Consider the following 22,495-nt stretch of genomic DNA (forward strand, 5'->3'; position numbering starts at 1 on the left):
GGCAAGGAATAAGGACTGGAGGGTCAACCTGTGCCCAAGCAAGTTTATCTAAGAATTAGAACACCAGATGGGCCCCCACAGGGACCAGGTGTTTAGGTTAACATGGTTCCCACCAGCACCATTGGGCAAAGCCATTATCCCTACTACTATGGATGACAATTGGGTTCTTTCTATTCCATTCTGATGTCACTCCCTGCTCAAGAAAGCTAAATGGCCCCTTCTTAAGTCATATTTTGGAGATGTTAGACTTAAATTCAGATCCCACCTGAGATGCTAAGTCACTCTGGGCCTCAGTTTCCTAACAGACTGGACTGGGTAACCCTGTAATTAGATCATCCAGCTCTTGAGATAGGATACTATGTCTTTGGATGAGATACAGACTTATTTATGCCCTAATTCTGGTCTCCCTTCTCAAGCTTAATGCACATTTCCCTTCTTTCCAAGCTGTGCCTTCCAAGCAGTGACCTGTGTGCTGTTCTTTGTCCATAATGTTCCACCTTGGCTGCTAGATATGATCTGAGTTCAAATTTACTAACTTGTGTGACCTTGGGCAAGTCCCTTAAGCCTTTGCTTCACAAAAAACCCAAAACAACATAATGTCCTATCTCCATCTCCTGGTGCCCCATATGCATCAGCTCTCTCTTCTTTTGTCCCCATCACCAAACACCCAGTTTCCTTCAGAGCTCAGCCAAGTCACTATCATGAAGATTCTCACATTTGCTGCTGCCCTTCTCCCCTAAATCACTCATTTGTATTTTGTTTTCAATTTCTGTGTTTATAATGCCCCATCCCACCACACCCCTAGTACAGAAACCCCTAAAGAGCAAGGATGACTTTGTTTTTGTAACCCCAGATTCTAGCATACCATAGAGTCTTAAATGTTTGCTCAATAAGTTAATTGGAAAGAATAACCATTTATTAAGCTCCTACTCTAAGCTGGTGCTGGGCACCAGAGATGCACAGACAGAATGGTTTATATCCTCCTGATATAACTATCTGCACAAATCCATAAACATTGGTTACTGCTATTTCAGTAAAAACAATGGAGGGCTTCATGGAGGTGGCAAATAAGCCAAGGCTTGAAAGAACCTAGCGGGGCAGCTAGGTCATGCAGTGGATAAAGCACCGGCCCTGGAGTCAGGAGTACCTGGGTTCAAATCCGGCCTCAAACACTTAATAATTACTTAGCTGTGTGGCCTTGGGCAAGCCACTTAACCCCATTCGCCTTGCAAAAACCTTAAAAAAAAAAGGGACAGGGACTGGATTTCAGAGGCATAGAGAAGTCCCAGAAGAAGAAACTTCCTCCTCTGAGACTGGAGGCAATACCTTTATGTAGTCTTTAAGAGTTGCCAGACAAGTTAAGTGACTTCCCTAGATCTCATAGTACAGGACCGGAATCCAAGTTTCCTTAGTTCTGAGGCCTCAGTGATTTACAGATTAATGCTAAGTCAAGATAACGCCACATCCTGGACTTGGAGTCCCCCACTGCCTCCTCTCTTGGCTCTACTTAGAGAAGAGGATATTGGTAGGAGCCAATCTCTTGGCCAGGTTCCTCCTGCTCCCCCCTTCAACCCCTTCCTACATTAATTAATGGTGGCTACAGGACCCTTCTCTACAATAGGTTACTTGTCTTACTTTCCAGAATTTCTGTCTGTGATGAGGATAAATTCCGCCACAATGAGTTCATTGGGGAAACTCGGATCCCTCTGAAAAAACTGAAACCCAACCAGACCAAGACCTTCAGCATCTGTTTGGAGAAACAGCTGCCGGTAAGTGAAGCTCTCAGGGAACCTCAGGTGGCTGGATTCCTGATAGCACCAGAATAAACTTCATTTTGATTCAGGATGAAGAAGATGATCCTAGAATAAGAGGTTGTTGTTCAAGTGTTTTCAGTCATGACCCCATTTGAGGTTTTCTTGGGAAAATACCAAAGTTATTTGCCATTTCCTTCTTCAGCTCATTTTACAGATGAGGAAACAGGCAGACAGAGTTAAATGACTTGTCTAGGGCACACAGCTAGGGTGTCTCAGGGAGGATGAACTCAGGAAGATGAGTCTTTCTGGCTCCAGTCTCTAACTCTGGCACTCTATGTGTTTGATGCCACCTAGCTACCCTCAGAATGAGAAGACCTGGGTTCAGATTCCATCTTCTTCTGTGACTTTGGGTCTGTTTCTTCCTCTGTAAAATGAAGAACAGACTCAGATGGCCTCTGAGGTCCCTTCCAGCTCCAGATCTGCCATCCTACAGCTCTGAGGGCCCTTATCTGCTCCCACGAGCCAATTGCAAAGTATTCATGGAGTGAAATGTGGCTAGCTTACTGCCCTCGCAATCAGGGGGCTTATTGTGAGTGACTCCATCATGTCCCCCAGAGCTCAGCACAAACATAGGAAGGTCCCATGACACCTAGAAGGTTGTCCAACATCGTCTCTGACCTCAAGAAAGCTCACAATCCAACCAGAGAGACAAGATTCTTTCTACTCCACCTCAAAGGCCAGTGAGGAAATTCCCACTATCAACCAATGAATCAATCAAAAAGGATTTATTAAATACCCAGGGGTAACTAGATAGAGCCAGTATCAGTCAGGTCTTCCTGACCACAGATCTATCCGTTGCACCACTTAGTTGTCTATAATGAAAACGTGTCAGTCACACCGAGGAAATTCTGACTTGCCATCATAAAATGTGTGAGTATGTGACAGCCAGAGACAGTGAGACAGAATCAGAGAGACAAAAAGATCTGAGAGAAAGCTGGGTATTAGGCTAGAAGTATATTGATCTGCTTCCTTAAACATTGTTCATCTTGGGTTTATGATTGGGTTCCACCCAACTTCTGATCACTATGGGAGAAGGAGGATCCCAGGCTTGACCCCCTTCCCAACCTAATACCAATTCCATAATGAATACACACACACATAGAAAATGAGGAAAGAAGTCCTTGTATACAAATCATAGCAGAAATAAGAGAAAGGAGAATAGGAGAATCTATGTCAGACAATACAGAGTAGAGGGACTCTCCCATTGGAAGTGAGATCACTCAGCTCAACCTAGAGAGAGGGACCTAAATCGCACTCAAGGGAAAACTCCCCAAAGTCTCTAGAGGAGCAAGCTGAGAAGAGGGGACACAATGGAGACTGCCAACTCCTCTCATGCCATCCCAGTCTTTTCTTCAGCAACCTGAAGTGGGGTTAGCTTCTTCCCTCTTCTCTCTCAATTTTTTTTTTTAATTTAAGGCAATGGGGTTAAGTGACTTGCTTAAGATCACACAGCTAGGTAATTATTAGGTGTCTGAGGCCAAATTTGAACTCAGGTCCTCCTGACTCCAGGGTCGGTGTTCTAGCCACTGTGCCACCTAGCTGCCCCTTCTCTCTCAATTCTTGATGAAGACTTTCACTTGGAGAGTCACCAAGGAAGAATGGGCAAATGCTTATGTTCTCTCAACCCTCATGCCCAATGGGACAACAGGACCTTCATCTCCACCAAAAGGAGAGAATCTTATATCAATGGACTTGGTAAATGCCTTGCAGATCTCCAAGCTACATAAATATGCTCGATTATTACTATTATTACTTTTCAGTACTGGGATAGGCAGCTCAGGATTGTGATTATGGCTCCAGTTTCTCTTTGATAAGAGAATCAGCTTGGCAGAATGGATACAAAGCTGGCTTCAGCTCAGGTGGTACCTTTGTTACCTGAGGGACCCTGGGTAGTGACTTAACCTCGTAATGCTGCTCTGGGCCAGAGAAGACAAACTCACAGCCCTCAGGCCAATACATTGTCCAGAGTGTGGATCAGAACCAGATTCAAATGTAATTGAAAAATGTTTAGGGGAAGTTAAGTGGTGCAGTGGATAGAGCATTGGCTTTGGAGTGAGGAGGACCTGAGTTCAAATCCAGCCTCAGACAGGCAAGCCACTTAACCCCATCGCCTTGCAAAAAAACAAAAAACAAAAAATTTAGAAAAAATTGTTAAATACAACTGAGATGTTAATTTGTGATTTTATGAGGATCCATTCCTACTTGAGTTGGGCAATTCTCAAAGTCTATCAGTTGCAGAAGGGTCCACCTGTGACCTGCATTGGCAGAGGGAATTTCCTTATCAGGATCTCCCTATATCAATGAAATTAGGAGAAAGATTTGTTTCTCCTTCATTTCAGTCGTGGCTGACTCTTCATGACACCATTTGGCATTTTATTGGCAAAGATACTGGAGTGGTTTGCCATTTCCTTCTCCAATTCATTTTACAGATGAGGAAACTGAGGCAAACAGGAATAAGTGACTTGCCCAAGGTCAGTCACACAGCTAAATAAATATCTGAGACCAGATTTGATCTCAGTTTTTCCTGACTCCAGTCCCAGTGTTCTATCCACTGTTCCACATGGCCATCTAGGAGTCAGGATTACATTTCTTAAAGTCCTCATCACAGCTATAGTTATAAAGATAAATACATATGATTTCATACATAAAGGGCAATGACCTTAATACTCAGATTCTCCAGTGCCTCTGTGGTCTCCCTGATTCAGAAGGATGTAGATAGCGATGCCTGCCCCATCTCATGCCACTCTCCTTTCCTGTTTGCCAACATACTAAGGGGGTCTCCCTCAGTCTTCCCTGACCTTGGGCCATCCACCTGTCATCCTTCCCCCCCCCAAGACAAGTCCACCCTCTCTTTGGGTCCTCAAAAGGAAGAATTCAGGTAGAGAATAATCTTCACATTGAGGATGCACAGAGAATATTGACTTGAATATGATTAATATGGCTTTAATATTATTCTGGTTCGGGGATTTGGGAATAGGCATCTCCTGATCTTCTGCCCCCCTTCCTCCCTGAGTCACTTCTGAAATGTCACATGGGACCCATCTCAGTTTCCACTTAGCAAGGTGCCATCCTCATTTGTCTTGGTGACTCTGGCTCTGCTGGGAATGTGTTTGGTGACAATATCTTGAGTCATGGAGATGAAAAGGGGCCTTTGAGGCCATTGAGGCCAACCCCTTCATTTTACTGAGGAAATGAAAGGTGATCGGGATTAAGTGACTTGCTCAGAGTCACACAGGTAGTAAATGTCTGAGGTCTTCCCGATTCCACACCCAGCACCCTGCTCCCTGCCCCAACCCCACTTCCAGTAGTCTGACTGCGGGGGGCTCATTGGTCTGAGCAGAACCTCTCTTTGGCAGACCAGAATAGGCTGATCCATGACGCAGTGGTCATGACTGTAAGAGGTCGGAGGCCATCTTTGCCACCATCCTTGTTGTGCTTTCCCTACAGGTGGATAAGACAGAAGACAAGTCCTTGGAAGAGCGAGGACGGATCCTGATATCCCTAAAGTACAGCTCCCAGAAACAGGGCCTGCTGGTGGGCATCGTGAGGTGTGCGCATCTGGCCGCCATGGATGCCAATGGATACTCTGACCCCTATGTGAAAATGTAAGTGGGAGAGGGAGGGGAATCCAAATGAAGCGCCCCTCCCTCCTGCATCCTACAGTTACAAGGGCCTGATGAACCCCCTCCTTTAATAGACAAGGAAACTAGGTCTAGGGATAAGCTATTTGCTCACTCGGGTCCTGGGGCCACTAGGGGGCACTATATTGCCCAGAGCCGCTGCCCTAGAATCAGGACTCAACTTCTGGCGCACTAGTGGCGTGGCGTCACCCTGGGCAAGTCTCTTAACTCTGCTTGCCTCAGTTTCCTCATCTGTAAAATGTGGACAATAGCACCTACCTCACAGGGTTCTTGCAACCACTGAATGAGATAAAAGTTGTAAAACCCACCCCGAGGCTTGCAGAGTTCTTGTGCTTCGGTCATTTTTCAGTCACAGTCAACTCTTTGTGACCCCATTTGGGGTTTTCTTGCCAAAGATAGTGGAGTGGTTTGCAATTTTCTTTTCCCATTCATTTGACAGAGGAGGAAACTGAGGCAAACAGGGTGAAGGGCTTGACCAGGATACATAGTAGGTGCCAAATAAATGCTCATTCCCTTTTCCTTTGCCCCTTTGAGTCTTAGGAGGCAGCAAGCTCAGGGTGGTGGCAGCCATGGGGTCCAAGTTTGACTGAGCCAGGGTCAGGGAATTCAGGTCCATGGGAGCCACCCTGATAGAAACTCACAAGAACCTCGGGGAGGGGAATTCACTGAGCCTCAACTTTGTCTCTAGGCCCATACTCAGTCCTTCAGAGGGGTGAATGCAAAAGAAATCTGGGAACATAGATTTAGAGTTTCAAGGATCATTTGATCCAACATTCTCATTTTGCAGAGAAGGAAACTGAGGCCAGGAGAGACTAAATGACTTTCCCAAGGTGACTCTTACTTCCAGTCTCCCCCAGAAGAAAATGTGACAATATACTTTAAATTCCAAGTCTCCTAAAGAGAGGTCTTCCCTTTGGGAATGGCATGAGCCCAAGGGGCAGTGACTAACCAGTATTCTCTACCCCAACCCCACCTGCTTCTCATCACTATCCTTCTAAACCTCTCTCCATCCTCAGCTACGAGGCAAACTTGGAGCTGGGGCCGTGTCTGCCGGGGCCACAAGCTCCTCGAGGCAGCAGGCTCCCAAATGTTGCTGGGAAAATTCAGCAGCCTCCCCATAACTTCCCAGCATTTCATATCTTCAGCAGCAGATGCCCCACGTGTTCAGCCTCAGTGATTGATGACACCCACCCCTTCTTCTTCTCCTCCCCCAAACCCTTATGCTTTGGATTAGCCCAGAAAGTCACAGAGAATATGTATTATAATATATATGGGGGGGGGGGGGATACATGCTCAAAATTTTTTTTACTGATACAGGATCAAAACTGTTTTGGAAGACTGGCTTATAGTGGATTAAACTCGGGGAGCTAGATGGAGCTGGACTTGGAGTTAGGAAGACCTGAGTTCAAAACCGTCTTGGATATTTACTAGCTATATGACTCTGGGCAAGTCACTTATCCCTGTCTGCCTCGGTTTCCTCATCTTTCCAATGAGCTGGAGAAGGAAATAGCAAATCACTCCAGTATCTCTGCCAAGACAACCCCAAAGGGGTCCCAACTGAAACAACTGAATAGCAACAAAATATAGTGGGTAAAAGGACTGAACTTGGATGATCCGGGTTTAGACTCCCAGGCTTATTGGCAGCTATATGAGGCTGAACAAATTCTGTGCCTCAGTTTCTTCATTTGGCAAATACGACTTTGTGCCTGCTGGAAGCTCCCAGATATAAAAATGCCCCTTTGCAAATTGTAAAACACTAGAAGACTGGCAGCCTGGGTTCTTGTGTTCTCAACACTCAGGCCGGCTCCTGCGCCTCTGGAACGCAGGCTTTAAAAAGTGGCTTCAAGGTCAGGGAAGCGAAAGACAATCCTCTAGTGGAACCACAGTGCCCCCCTGTGTTCACAAGGCACATTGCCACCCACAGCAGCTCTGCATTAGTTATTGTGTGCTAGGCAAGGAATTCTTGAGTTCAAATCCTACCTGCGACCAAGGCCAGGCAAGTCACGGTTCCTCTGTGACCTCAGTTCCCTTGCCAGAAAAACAGGCTCTATCTGTGTGATTGAGCAACCTTGTTCCTGGGTCTGGAAATAATATTTCTGAAAAATGAATTAAGAGTATGTGGATGGAGCACCGGCCCTGGAGTCGGGAGTCCCTGAGTTCAAATCCAGCCTCAGACACTTCATAATGATCTGGCTGTGTAGCCTTGGGTAAGCCACTTAACCCCATTGCCTTGCAAAAAAAACCTAAAAAAGAGTATGATAGATCTGGAAGGGAACTCAGAGGCCTCTCCTTCTACAAATGAGAAAACTGATGCCCCAGAGAATATAAGGACTTGTGCCTGGTCACTCAGATGGGACATCACTGACCTGAGAGGCAAGGTGTAATACTGCCTAGAGAACAGGCCTTGGCTGCAAATCCTGGATGTGGGAGTGGGCAAGTCACTTCATGTTTGTCTGCCTCAGTTTCCTCATCTGTAAAATGGGGATATTAACCCTTACTTCTAAAGGTTGTTGTGAAAATTAAACAAGATTACATTTGTTAAGCACTTGTCCCTGTTTAAATGGTGAGCGGTATCATAATTCCCTCCAATATCCCACCTTCAGCCAAGGTCTACTGATTTTAATCTTGTAACATCTGTCAAATAAGCCACCCTCTCTCCTCTGACACTATCACTCCCATGGTCCAGGCCCTCATCTCCTCATTCCTGAACAATTCCAGTGGCTGTTGGTGAGTCTACCTGCCTCAAATCTCTCCCCACTCCAATCCATCCCCCATTCAGTCACTCAAGTCATCATCTTCCCCAACTCAATGTCCCTCCCCAACACAATAAACTCCTTTGGCTCCCCATTACCTCCAGGATCAAATATAAAATCCACTATAACCTTCTTCTTCCAGTCTTCTTAGACCTTCTATCACCCCATGTCTCTACAATTCAGTGACACTGGTATCAATGTTCCCTGATACCCAACCCACTCCAGCCAGGCAGTCCTCATTCCTGGAATGCTCTGCATTCTGCCTTGGTTCAAATCCCAACTAAAATCCCACAATCAATAGGAAGTCTTTCCTGATTCCCATAATTCTTCTACCTTCCCTCTACTGGTTATATCCAATTTTTTATTGATATTTTATTTTTTCCAGTTACATGCTATGGTAGTTTTTCAACATTTATCCATTTGCAAATTTCTAAATGACATATTTTCTACCATCCTCCTTTCCCTCCCCTTGGCAGTGAACAATCAGATAAAAATTATACATGTACATTTGTGTTTAACATATTAACATATTAGTCATTTTGGGTAAGAGGAATTGGGACTAAAGGGAAAGAAAGAAAAGCACGAGATAGGAAGGAAAAAATATTATTTCTAATCCATGCATAGTTTTGGTATATTAACTAGGAACTCCTAGAGGCCAGAGTCTGTATTTTGCCTTTCTCTGTATCTCCAGGGCTTAGTACATAATTGTCTCTCTCTCTCTCTTTTTTTTTTGTTTTTTTTTTTTTGGCAAGGCAATGGGGTTAAGGGACGTGTCCAAGGTCATACAGCTAGGTAATTATTTTTTTAAGAAAGATTTTATTTTGGGGTGGCTAGGTGGCACAGTGGATAGAGCACCAGCCCTGGAGTCAGGAGGACCTCAATCCAAATCCAGCCTCAGACAGTTAATAATTACCTAGCCATGTGGCCTTGGGCTAGTCACTTAACCCAATTGACTTGCAAAAAATCTAAAAAAAAAAAAAAAGATTTTATTTTGAGTTTTGCAATTTTTCCCTTAATCTTGCTTCCCTCTCCCCAACCCCCACAGAAGATAGTCTATTAGTCTTTACATTGTTTCTAGGGTATACATTGATCTAAGTTGAATGTGATGAGAGAGAAATCATATCCTTAAGGAAGAAAAATAAAGCATAAGAGATAGCAAAATTACATAACAAGATAACGGGTTTTTTTTTTTTAATTAAAGGTAATAGTCTTTGGTCTTTGTTCAAACTCCATAATTGTTTCTCTGGATACAGCTGGCATTCTCCATTGCAGACAGCCCCAAATTGTCCCTGATTGTTGCACTGATGGAATGAGCGAGTCCATTAAGGTTGATCATCACCCCCATGTTGCTGTTAGGGTGTACAGTGTTTTTCTGGTTCTTCTCATCTCTCTCAGCATCAGTTTGTGCAAATCCCTCCAGGCTTCCCTGAATTCCCACCCCTCCTGGTTTCTAATAGACCAATAGTGTTCCATGACATACATATACCACAGTTTGCTAAGCCATTCCCCAGTTGAAGGATATTTACTTGATTTCCAATTCTTTGCCACCACAAACAGGGCTGGTATTTTTACCCTTTTTCATCATCTCTTCAGGGTATAAACCCAGTTGTGGTATTATTGTATCAAAGGGTATGCACATTTTTGTTGCCCTTTGGACGTAATTCCAAATTGCTCTCCAGAAAGGTTGGATGAGTTCACAGCTCCAGCTAGGTAACTATTAAATGTCTGAAATGGATTTGAACTCATACCTCCTGACTCCAGGACCCATGCTCTATCTACTACGCCACCTGACTGCCCCATAGTAGTCTCTTAATAAATGAGAACAAGGAAGGGACCAGAGTTATAGCTTCTTAGGTCTAGAACTGGAAAGAACCCCAAAGGCCCTCTGATCCATCCTCCATTTTTTTATAGAGGGAAAAACCAAAGTGATTTGCTCAGGGTCCTCACAGATAGAGTAAGAGACAAAGATGGGATCTGAAGCAGGTGGGCTGATTCCAATGTCAGCATTTTGCCACTGAGCTATCCCACCTCTTTAAGAAATCTTCAGTGTTCTAGGGGAAGGAAAAGAGGGCTAATAGTGAGCAAAGTGGAGAACCGTGCTCTTGTCCCTATGGCTTTATATACTCAGAATGCCCCTTACTTGTTAGTAGGGTTAACATATCAAAGTATTTGCTGAGTCCGATTCCCAAGAGAGAGAGAAGGGAAATTGGTAAAATCTAAATGAAAATGCAAACCCACTTTCATCCGCCCAGTGTAAAAAAATTTACATTATTTGTTGTGGTGGTGGTTGTTCAGGTGGTTCAGTTGTAGCAACCTCATTTTAGAGTTTTCTTGGCAAAGATATTCAAGTGACTTGCCATTTCCTTCTCCAGGTGATTTTACCGATGAGAAAACTGAGGCAAACAGGGGGAAGTCACAGTTAGTTAGAATCGAAGGCCATGTTTGAACTCAGGGCTGATTCCAGGTTCAGCTGTTCTATCCATTGCAACACCTTTCTAGGAGCACCTAGGTGAAGTAGTGGATAGAGCATTGACCTTGGAGTCAGGAGGACAAGAGTTCAAATCCAGTCTCAGGCACTTGACATTTACTGAGTGACCTTGGGCAAGTTACTTAACCCAGATTACATCACATCCAGGGCCATCTTCAGTGATCCTAATTTATATCTGGCCACTGGAGCAGATGGCTCTGGAGGAGAAAGTGAGACTGATGATTTAGCATGGCCCCACCTCACTGAAATCCAATTCATGTGCTTGTCATGGCACCACCTCCCTGATGTGGTCTTCTTCAAGAATAAGGATGAACATCATCATCATCATCATCATCATCTTCACCACCACCACTTTCTAGCTGCCCCTACTGGGACCTATTAATAAATGGCCTTGGGAATGGTAGTATAAATGAAAGCACAGTTCAAAAATTTGCCAATGGCTCCTCTTGGCATAGCAAAAGTTGAATTAAATTAGATTTCAGTGGCAAGAGAAGTCCCTGAAAACATTTCTTCAGATATAGAAAGTTTCCAGCTCACCAGCCCAATCCAATCTCCTGGCACTTCCTAATCTTGATTAGTTTCTTGGTTATAATTTCAGATATCTGAAACCTGATGTGGAAAAGAAATCCAAACACAAGACAGCCGTGAAGAAGAAAACACTGAATCCAGAATTCAATGAGGTACCAGGGGAGAAGGGAGATGTGATGGTGCTGGCTTGAAAGCAAGAGGCAATTGGCTGAGCAGGCAGGCAAATCCCCAGTATTCCTACAATGTCGGAGTAAACCCTGGGGGTTCCAGGATGCCTGGTCTCACACCCTGAACAAAGAGGTCTGATTCCCTCATTCAGCAGTCCTTTATCCAGTCTCTATTACATAGTGGACTCTGTGTTGGACACAAAACCAAAATAAGATCTCAAGAAGTTTACATTCCATGAAGTACAAATACAAAAATATAAAACACAAAATATATAAATTATACTTGTGAGATAATTTGGAGACAATATAGCAGAAAGCAAGGCAAAAGCACAAAGAGAAAGGGATGTAAATGTTATGGAAGGACCATAGCTGGGATGGATTGATGAGAATGTGGAATGTGTAGGGGAGTAAGGGAAGGGGACAAGCATTATTTATTTTTTAAAGGGCATTTTTTTTGTTTTTGCAAGGCAATGGGGGTAAGTGGCTTGCCCAAGGCCACACAGCTAGGTCATTATTAAGTGTCTGAGGCCAGATTTGAACTCAGGTCCTCCTGACTCCAGAGCTGGTGCTCTATCCACTGTGCCACCTAGCTGCCCCTGACAAACATTATTTATTAAGGATACATGCTTGATAAAGGAGAACATGATTAAGTCAGATACTGTAGTGAGAAGTAAGGGGAAGGGGAAGAGGCAGCAGATGTGGAGACCATGCAGAAGGTCCCAGACTGTAAGAGGGGCCAGGTCAAGTGTGAATAACCAAGACAATATATCGGGCAGGGAATACAGAATCACACATAATCCACTGAAAACCAAAGTACTCCTGGACGCAATTCTCCTTAGTAGAAAATACAACTTGAAGAAACAATAATGATAATTGCTAATATATATGGCACTTTAAAGCTTACAATGCATCTCATTTGATCGTCACAAAACCTCTGTGAGGAAAGTGCTATGATTATCCTCACTTTACAGATGAGGAAACTGAGGCTGAAAACAGTGAGAGGCTTGACATGGATCAAATAGCCAGTTAAATGTTGTTGGTGGTGCTTTAAACTCAGCCCACCATCTGGTTGCTCCCGACTTTAATTATTCTGGATAATTCGGTGTCAGTTCGGTTGCTTCTCTATTGCTAAGGGACTGTGAATGCTATCACACCATCCCTCAGCCAAAGCCCCAATGGCCCTGGCCTGGTTTTCTTCACTCTCCTTTCATCCCGGGATAACTGAGAGTTCTAGGATGAAGTCAGACTTTAAGCTACCATTTACAATCTTGTATCTGCCTGGGGCATGCACCCCCACCCACTCCCCCGAAAGTAGCACACACCCAAGGTCCCTGCTCCATAGCAGCAGGTTCCAAAGCCCTTGGGGTGATCAGCTTCATGTGTATAAAAGGAATATCTCCTCTGCTACAGCCATCAAATACTTTGATTCCTTGATTCTGAGTCCCCAAGATTTGAGGGGTGGGCACATGAAGAGGGATCAGTTCTGCTTGGCCCCCAAAAACAAACCAGGGAGCAGAGAGGCTGACTGAGGTTGAGGCCAGGCTACCTTTGGTGAGTTCTGGGTGCCCCCCTCACTTTAAAGCAGAGGTTTGTTGAAGTCCAGAACCAAAAGATTTGGTTACAAATCTTATAGCTGAGTTAATTCCTTCTTAGATGCCTCTCGATCACTTCATGACAAGTCATTTAGCTTCTCCAGGCCTTGGCTTTCTTAATCAAAAAGGGGAAATGGGAAAGGGCTGGAGAGGAGTATTTGGACCCCACGACCTCTGAGCTCTCTTCCAGATCAAGATCCTTCATCTTATGACCTCCTCATTTTACAACGAAGAAACTGAGGCATATGGAACTCGAGTCATTTCCCCAAGGTCCCTCAGGTAGTAGTTGAGCCAGGATCCATCCCTTGCCCCTCAGCCTCAAAATTCCAGCTTCTTCCAATGACATCCACATCTGGCAGTGACTACGCCAAGCCTATCTGGGTCATACAACCTGTGCTGATAAATGCTTTTTTTTGGACATTAGGAATTCTGCTATGAAATAAAGCACGGGGACCTGGCTAAGAAGACCCTGGAGGTCACTGTTTGGGATTATGATATCGGCAAATCAAATGATTTCATTGGTAAGGAAAGCAAGGGGTCCCAAGGGGGGGTCCTCCTTATGACCAGGGCACTATCAGAGGGGATTTCCTTGGATGTGGAAAGCTACTGAGAAGTTGAAAGGGAGGGGACTCCAACCTGTGGTTGGCATAGCTTCCTGGGAAGGAGTTCAAGTAATGTAAATTCTATGAGTACCAGTTATTTCATCCCAAGCCTTGGACAGAGAATCCCACCGAGTCAGAGCTGTCAGAGAAGCTGGAGTTAGTCCATCCAACAATTCCCAAGGGCTGTCCCATGGGACCTTGGATTGCACCTGATAGGAATAGAATTTCTATGAGAAAATACCCATGCCACCCCCAAACCAACATGGTCATCTCACCCCAGGGGCAATCAGACAAGAATTTATTAAATCTATTTTAAGTCAAGTGCTGAGATACACAGACAAAGAATGAAATAATCCCTCCTCTCAAAGATCTTCTATTCTAACAGGAGGAGACAACAAGGGATGCACAGGAAAAATGTAGAGAAAATAAATTCAAAGTAGTTGGGGAGAGAGGCCATTGGCAGTTAAAGGTTGGCGGGGGGAGATCAGGAAAAGCTTCATGTAGAATATGATGTCTAAGCTGCCCTGAAAGAGATTCAGTTAGATGGAAGTGAGGATTGAGTACAGTCAGGTGGGGGGGGATGACCATTGCAAAGGCGTGATGCCATCATCTAATAGAAAGAAAGTCAGTTGAGTTGGCTAGCAGAATGCAGGAGGGTAAGTAATGCCCCATAAGCCTGGAAGGCTAGGACAGAAGAAGATTGTGAAGGTCTTTAGGCGCCAGACTCTCCTTTCTGCAGCCTTGGCTCTAATCACTTTCACATCCAACTCGACGGAGCCAGAGACATAACCCAGCCCAGCGAGCAGGAGCCCCGGCCCCTTGTCCCTCTCGGAACAGAGTCCTGGCCCTTTTCTCCAACCAAAAGGAGAGAGACTCTATAAAAACCCTGTCTCCTGTCTGGGCCTGGCTACCGATTAGGAATGCCAATGTCAGCAATTATGTAGAGAGAGTCTTCTGTGCTTGGATCCCACATTCCCATAAAGCTTGGGGCTGAGGGAACCACCCTATCTCCACAAATTCCCAGAGGACTCACTGATGGAGTGACCCATATACCCATTCTTACCAGCCACCAGGATCTAGAAAATGGTGGCTACCAACTGAGATGGTCACCCTACTGCCAGTACAACTGTAGGGAATGGACAAGAGGAAGAAGATAAGACAGGGTCAACCCACAAACCATAGGATGTCCATGGAATCTATAAATCTTGCCCACTGGGCACTAAGTTATGCAATCCCTCCATTGCTGGCTGATGTCCAGTCCTGAATTTTCCCTGCTGGCAAGTTCAGTATTCCTTCCTTGCCAGAATTCCCAGGTATGGGAAGATTTCTAGTGAGACTCTGTCCCATCTGAGATTCCGATCCCTGTACTGACCCATAATAGCCTCTGCCTCACCAGTGATTTCCACAAACATCCCTATCAAAGCTTTGACCCCAAATTAAATATGGGGGCTCGAGACCTTGGCTGTGGAACGCCATTCTCATGGTCTCCTTTGATGTATTTCAAACTTGAATTCTTTGGTCCTGTTATTCTGGGAAACACTTATCTAACCCAACCCCTTTATTTTACAGAAGAGGCAACTGAGGCCTAGGATGGGGTTGGGACTAAATGAAAAGTCACACAGTGAATTAACTGGCAGTGGAAACTTTGATGTTTCCATTAAATGCTCCCAAATCAGAACCCGGGTGAATTTATACCTGAGCTTCTGATAGGATTTGGATTCTTTTGAGAGGGTTTCGCAGAACAGTCAGGTGGGCGGGTGATGCATCAGCAAGGGCTCTTTATTTGGGCCCATTTGAGCTCACAAGAGACAAGACTCAAGGGCCAGATGCCAAACCCCCAGAGACAGATTCAACTAGGCTGGTGGGTCCCTGAGACCAAGGAAAGGTTCCAACAGGAGAGGGTATGGTCAGCGATGTATGGAATCTCTTCCCCTGGAGTAGTTGGGGTTCTGGGTTTGTAGAATTTAAAGCCAGGGAAGACCATAGAGATCCTCTCCATGTCACATAGTCCATGTACAAATGAGGAAACTGAGGCACAGGAGAGTCACCTGACTTGCCTGTGATCACATCTCAGGTGTATCTCAGTTAATGAAAACACGCCACTCTTCTTGACCCAGGTCCCTTTTGTTTTTTCAGGAGGCGTGGTGTTGGGCATCAATGCCAAGGGCGAACGCCTAAAGCACTGGTTTGACTGCCTAAAAAACAAGGACAAGAAAATCGAGCGCTGGCACACGCTGACCAACGAGCTGCCCGGGGCTGTCCTCAGTGACTGACCTCCACCCCCACCCCACCCCGTGCCAGCAACAATTCAGGGTCTGAGAGTCATGTTTACTCAGCAGCATCAAAAGGCTCCTGAACCACCACGTACGCAAAAACGCCACCTCATCTGTCCACTCTGGACATTGGGAATGGTGCCAGGCTGGGTCTCAGAGGGATGGAGACACGGGCCCCGAGAGCCAGCTGCCCCCCACTGCTGGAAGCTGGAGGTGGGGCCAGGCCCCTCTTCTGGTCCCTGTGCCCCCTTCTTCTCTCTCTGCCTCCAAAGGGGCCACAGGGGTTAGGGAGGGGGTGGAGAGGAGAGTATGCCCCTACCCGAGTCCAGTTGGCACCATATCAGGAAGGCAGGAAGGATAGGCAGAAATAGGCCCAGGATGGGGCCAAGCATAAAGCCAGAGTGGGTTGACCGTCAAGCAGGGGAGAGCTAAGGGGTTGGCATCAGGTGCCCAGTTCTAACCCCAGAGCAGTAAATGAGGCTGGGGGGACGCTGTAGGAAGGGGCAGCCTGGGATTCTGAGTCCCAGTGCCATGGCTTTCCTCTGTGACAACTAGCCTAAGATCCAACAGCTGGTCTGAGATTGCAGGAGACCTCCAAGAGTATAGGAGAGATCTCTACTCCCCAGTCTACTGACCCACCTGTTACAGGGAAGATCTCTCCTTGGCCAGACATTCTACAGCGGGGCAAAAGACTTTCAGGACTTCGGGTGGTGATAGCTGGTGGCCACAGGCCCACGGGGCAACCCAGGGAGATGGGAGGTCCTAAGGCTCTATCCAACAAAGGCAAACCAAACCACCCAAATACACCCTGATGTTTCAAGTGATCCAGGAAGAGGCCGAATCCTCCCTTGCTACGGGACTGGCTCCTCGCTACTGAGCCATAAAGGTCAAGTTGCTCGAGAAGACCAGGCAAGTTTAAAGAGGGCGGCCAGCCGACCCTCCTCAAGAAGGCCAGGCGGGCCTGAAGGGGGTACGGCGGCCGATCTTCCTCCTCTCACCCCTCCTCAAAGCAATGCTGCCCCTGTACCCCATTTTACAAATGAAGAAACTGAGGCTCTTAGAAGAGACCAGTTTCCCCAAGGTCCAAGGCCCAGGCTCCAGCCACCAGGTCACTGCCTTTCCTCCACATGAGGCCCAGAGTTGAGGGTCAGGGGACTAAGATGCATGTTTCCCGCTGTTAGTCACCATGCCCTGAGCCCATCCTGACCTGACAGGACCTGAGGGAGGCTCTCCTCCCTCCTCCCTAAACAGTCAAGGATATGATCGCCAAGAAATAACATGGCCCTAACTGCTGACGAAATGACAGGATTTCGAGCTGGAAGGGACCTTGGGCATCATCCACGCCACTGCATGGCCTTGCCAGGTCCCCCAGGGAATGAGAGCAGCAGAGCCCAAGTAGAAACCCAGGGCTGCTGCCACTAACAGTCAGACAGACACACACGCACACACACACACACACACACAACTATGAGTCTAGATGGTGTAATGTGGGGGTTGTTATTTGGGGTTTTCTTGGTAGAGATAGTGGAGCAGGCTGGCCATTTCCTTCTCTGGCTTATTTGACAGATGAGGAAACTGAGACAACCAGGGTCAAGGGACATGCCCAGGGTCACCCAGCTTGCAAGTAAGGGCAGATTTGAACTCAGGAAGATGAGTCTTCCTGATTCCAAGTTCAACACTCCATGCAGCCACCTAGCTGCCTGGGTCGGACGTGGAACATTCTATAAGTCACAGGAAAGTCTCTATTAAGGGTGGAGGCAGAGAAAGCATTTCCCTGGAGTGGAAAATGAGGCAGGGAGCATTCTGGGTCAAGAGTGTGGGAGAAGAAAGGGTGATGACCAAACCTGTTTGAGCTTTCTATCAGTTGGACAAGAGAGGAGGTGGTTTTGTGCCGACTGAATATCGAGATCTACCCTGTCTTCCCTCTGCTTAGTCCTTTATCCCCCCTGTTGCTCTGAAGGGTTTTTCCCATTTCCCCTCCAGCCAGGCCCATGGTAAAAGACCATATGGGAACCATCTGAGAAGAGAAGACTTCCAGAAGACTAATCTTCCTGAAAAGTTGAGTGGTCTACTCAGTCAACCCAGGGCATCAGGAATATTTCCAGAGAAAAGGGCCGTGAGAGGGGCAGCTAGGTGGCGCAGTGGATAGAGCACTGGCCCTGGAGTCAGGAGTACCTGGGTTCAAATCCGGTCTCAGACACTTAATAATTATCTAGCTGTGTGGCCTTGGGCAAGCCACTTAACCCTGTTTGCCTTGCAAAAAAAAAAAAAAGCCTAAAAAAAAAAGAAAAAGAAAGGGGCCGTGAGAGGGAGGGAGGCTTGCAATTTTCTACCTGTGAGGGTGACCTTGGGCTAATTGATCTCTTCCTCTTCTTAGTCCTCAGCTTCCACATCTGTAAAATGGGGGGGTACACTGAATAATCTTTGAGGTGCAGTTCTACAGCAATGCCCTGATCAGCATCCCTCTGCTCACCTCCACCCTGCTTCTCCTTCCTCCTCCTCCTCCTCCTCTGATGGCTTCCCTTCCCACCAGGACCTGGTTGGAGTGATCCCCCAACCCTGAGGAGCCAACCAAAGGTGCTACTTCCTGCAAAAACCCACTGCCTCGAGGGGAGAAGATTCCCTTTGACTCCTATGGTCAGGCCCTGACAAATCTGATCCTGGCACTGTCCTACATGCCCATACAAGCCTATATGGTGATCTTTGGGGAAGACTCCCCCAAGTTTTGAGGGAAGGGTCAAGGTCAGGGTCACACTCTGCCCACTGGGGAAGAGACACACCTGTCAAATAACCAAGGCTGGGGAAACAATATCAAGGAGATATTACCTTTCAGTCGTTTGGAGAGTCTGAGAGAAAGTAAGAGTTAAGTGGCTAGGAAGGAGCTGGAAATGGGCAGCCAGCTCATTCGGCGAAGGGGCAGTCTCTGAACCAGCAACTGAATGGATCAAGCTGCCCCAGACACATGCCAACATCATCTCAGAGGAAGGCCAGGGAGAGGGAGCAACTTGTTCAAAGTCACATGAATGGATAGCAGAAAGGGAAGAGGCCCCTGCCTCCCCAGTCTTGCAGGGTGTATGGCTATGGGAAGCCCCCAAAGGCAGAAATGTCCCAAAGTACTTTCCCAACCAAGCTCATCCTTGGTGAAGATGGAGTCATCCAATACCAAGATGTGACAATGGCCCCAGAGGTTGCGAGCCCACCTTCACCCTAGCGACTGGCAATGCCCATCATGATATCAAGAGTGAGTTAAGAGAGAGGTAGGGAGGGGGTGATGTCTCTAGATGTCCCATTAGAATACACATACTCCAGACTCTCCCTGCTCCAGCTCTCTCCCATTAATGTATATGCACCCTCCCCTTCATTTATGAGCCCTATTGGCTGGCATCTTGAGGAGTACAGACAGCTAGTCCTGTCCCAGCTTTGCCCAGGGCAAATGGGAAAACCCAAAAGAAAACACAGAAACTGCTCTCCGCTCTCTCCCTGAGGCTCAATCTGCACCCAGCTTTCCAAAACTCTCTGAGCTTGCTTCCTCTAATATTAGTCATGGCACGTACGGTCAGCCTAGGTCAAAGGACAAGTGACCCGGCAGGGCAGTTCCAGTACCAGGATCCTGGATGAAGAGCTGGAAGGGACCCAAAGTGACATCGAGTCCAACTCTCTCATTTTACACAGAAGTCCCTTCTCTGGTCCTCAGTTTCCTCCCATGTAAAATGAAAGGGTTGAAATAAATGGGTTCAGACGTGCCTTTCAGCCCGGACATTCCCCCCTCACCCTGACTCTATGGCAAACCTGCAATTCTGTAAGCAAAAACAAAACACACATCACAAAAATAACTTCTGGATTCGCTATTCTGGAATTGCCCATCTTGCTGTCTTTCCTCCCTTCCTCTCAAATCTTAAGGAGCCTGGATTCTCTGCCATCTGCTTTGCCTTGCCCCTTGCCCTCCCGGCAGCCTGGTTCTTGCCTTTTTTGATGAAATGGTTTAGTTGACGGGGCTACTGAGGACCCTCTCTGAAGGCCTCTGTCACCCTGTCCACTCCCTGGTTCCCTACTTCCCACAAGCCCCGCGGCTCAACTGCTCCAATCTCCTGACCCAATGAGCAGACACAGGGAGGACCTATGCATGTTCAGGGGTTGGCATGTTTTCCCCACCATTCCCTCCAAACTCGGGCGCTTAGGAGTCTTGTCTTCCTTCTGAGGCCCCAGAGCAACAGGGACCTCACCAGGTGAGGTCCCAGCAGTGATTCAGGTGGAGTATCTGGCCCTCTGTCCCCCTTGCTTGCCCATTGGGAGGTGATTCTAGCTGTCTGACTCTGAAGGTTCTGAACCACAGAATGTTGGAGTGAGTAGATGGATGAAGAGCTAGTGCAAAGTCCAGAGAGAGAGAGAGAGCCATTTGCTCACATTAGGGAAGGGGGGGAGCACAGAATTTTAGAGTTTCAGGGTGCCTCAGATTACCCATATGACCCTGGGAAAGGTACTTTATGGGCCTCAGTTTCTTCATCTGTAAGATATTGGATTAGACGATCTAAGGCTTTCTTATATCTCTAAGTCCTATGATCATAGTGCAGTCCCCCCCAGAGAGGTGAGGGGCAGTGGCAAAAGATTCAAACCCACATCATCCAGTTCCAAGTCCAGGATTTCTTCCATTATATCATATTGACAAAAAGAGAGTCAAGAAAGCACCTGCTAGGGGGCGGCTAGGTGGCGCAGTGGATGGAGCACTGGCCCTGGAGTCAGGAGTACCTGGGTTCAAGTCCGGTCTCATACACTTAATAATTACCTAGCTGTGTGGCCTTGGGCAAACCACTCAACCCCATTGCCTAGCAAAAACCTAAAAAAAGAAAAAAAAAAGAAAGCACCTCCTAGGGGCAGCTAGGTGATACAGTGAATAGAGCACCAGCCCTGGAGTCAGGAGGACCTGAGTTCAAATCCAGTCTCAGACACATAATAATTACCTGTGTGACCTTGGGCAAGTCACTTAACCCCACTGCCTGGTCAAAAACTTTAAAAAAAAAAACAACAAAAAAGAAAGCACTGATGCGTTGTAAAAAAAAAATAAAACTAAAAAAAAAAAACCCAGAAAAAGGTTAGCTGCTATACAGAGAGTTATAGGAGGAAGAACCCATTAGTAAAGGGAGATTCAATAGCCACCAGAAAGAGGGGATACCCTAGTGCAGGGAAACAGGCTCAGTATATGGTGGGAAAGAAAGGAGTCTCTAGGTTTTGAGAAGGAGATGAAGAGGAGGAAAGGAGGGAGGCAGGGAGCAGTCCCCAGCTCAAATCCCTCAGGGCCCAGGCCTGCATTAGCTCTATCCCACAAGTCAAGGAGAGGCTTGATGTCTCCATACTCCTATGGCATCACAAGTCAACTCCTGAACCTTCCGGAATGTCACCATGGCAAATCACCCAAACCAAATTATAAATTCCAAACTGCACCCAGACTTACCCATTGGTCCAAAAGGAACTTCACGTACCACCTCTCCCAAAATATCCTTTACCACATTCCAGGGTCACATAGGATGATTTATGTATGGATTGCCCAAAACTTTGGTGTGTCCATTCCCTAAGATGTTACCCAAGTGACACTGGACAAGTTACTTCATCTCTGGGCTTCAGTTTCCTTATCTGTAAAGTGAGGAGGTTGATCTCTAAGGTCCCATCCAGCTCTAAAGAGGTCATCTAAAGACACGTGTAGCTGCCATCTTCTCCCGGTCACTGACCAAGCTTTGACCAGTCTTCCCCAACTGAAGCAGTCCCCTACTGACATCAGCTTTGCTGCTTCTAGCAGAGGATCCGGGGATGGGGACATGGGGGGGATGGGCTGATGGGAAGCCAAGGTGGGGGGGGGGGGACCCTGGAGTAAACAGGCCTGGACAGGAGGAACGGTGCATGTCGTTTCCACCCTTTGTAACTTTTCTAACCGAGCATATAAACAAATGCATGGACCCTCACTGTTGTCAACTCAAAACCTCCATGTTTGATAATGGTTTTGCTACAATGTGAGGGTCACAGAAATTATCCTTAAACTGCCTCCCACAAAATCGATTTTGTACTTCGGTATGATCTATCCCAGCAGTGTCCTTTTCGGGTCTTATTTGTTAATATTTATAATGACATATAATCCAAAGTAAAATGAAAAGGCCAATGAGATCTTACCCTGGCTGCTTCTGTTTTAGAAGATTTAGTTGTTGTGTGTCCTTCCTTCTCGACGAAGACCATGATATCAGGGAGGTGATCCCATGACATCTGAGTGAATTGCATTTGAGTGAGGGGGCTGTGCAAGGTTACCAGCCTCTGGTCCAGTGACCAGATATGGATCAGGATGACTGGAGAGGACCCTAGCTTGATGGCTAGGGCAATGAGGAAAGAAATGTTTGGAAATGAAGGGGCTGTCAAAAGAAAAGGCATCAAAGGGTGGTGGAAGGGGGAAGGGATGGAAGAGAGGAGGGAAATTACTCACCCTGTTGAAATCTTAAGATTTACAAAAACCTGGGAGTTGATATCAGTATTATTATTCCCATTATACAGATAGGGAAATGAACAGGCTTGACTGCAATCACATACTTGCTGATAAGGGTTAAAAGAAGTATTTGAACCCAAGACTCTTAACTTTCATCTAAAGGGTTTGCTATTT

General features: G+C 46.5%; 1 protein-coding gene across 1 annotated transcript in view; it reads left to right on the plus strand.

Annotated features, from left to right (window-relative positions):
- The window catches only part of DOC2B (double C2 domain beta), a 64,217-nt gene extending 41,957 nt beyond the window's left edge, over positions 1–22,260 (plus strand). The window contains exons 5-9 of the mRNA XM_074189161.1: positions 1,643–1,769; positions 5,262–5,419; positions 11,295–11,376; positions 13,408–13,504; positions 15,722–22,260. Coding sequence (XP_074045262.1) covers positions 1,643–1,769; positions 5,262–5,419; positions 11,295–11,376; positions 13,408–13,504; positions 15,722–15,858 — 601 coding nt within the window. The 3' untranslated portion in view covers positions 15,859–22,260. The remainder of the gene's footprint in view (positions 1–1,642; positions 1,770–5,261; positions 5,420–11,294; positions 11,377–13,407; positions 13,505–15,721) is intronic.
- Positions 22,261–22,495: the final 235 nt, after the last annotated feature.

The sequence above is a fragment of the Macrotis lagotis genome, chromosome 5, assembly GCF_037893015.1.
Source record: "Macrotis lagotis isolate mMagLag1 chromosome 5, bilby.v1.9.chrom.fasta, whole genome shotgun sequence".
Taxonomy (NCBI): domain Eukaryota; kingdom Metazoa; phylum Chordata; class Mammalia; order Peramelemorphia; family Peramelidae; genus Macrotis; species Macrotis lagotis.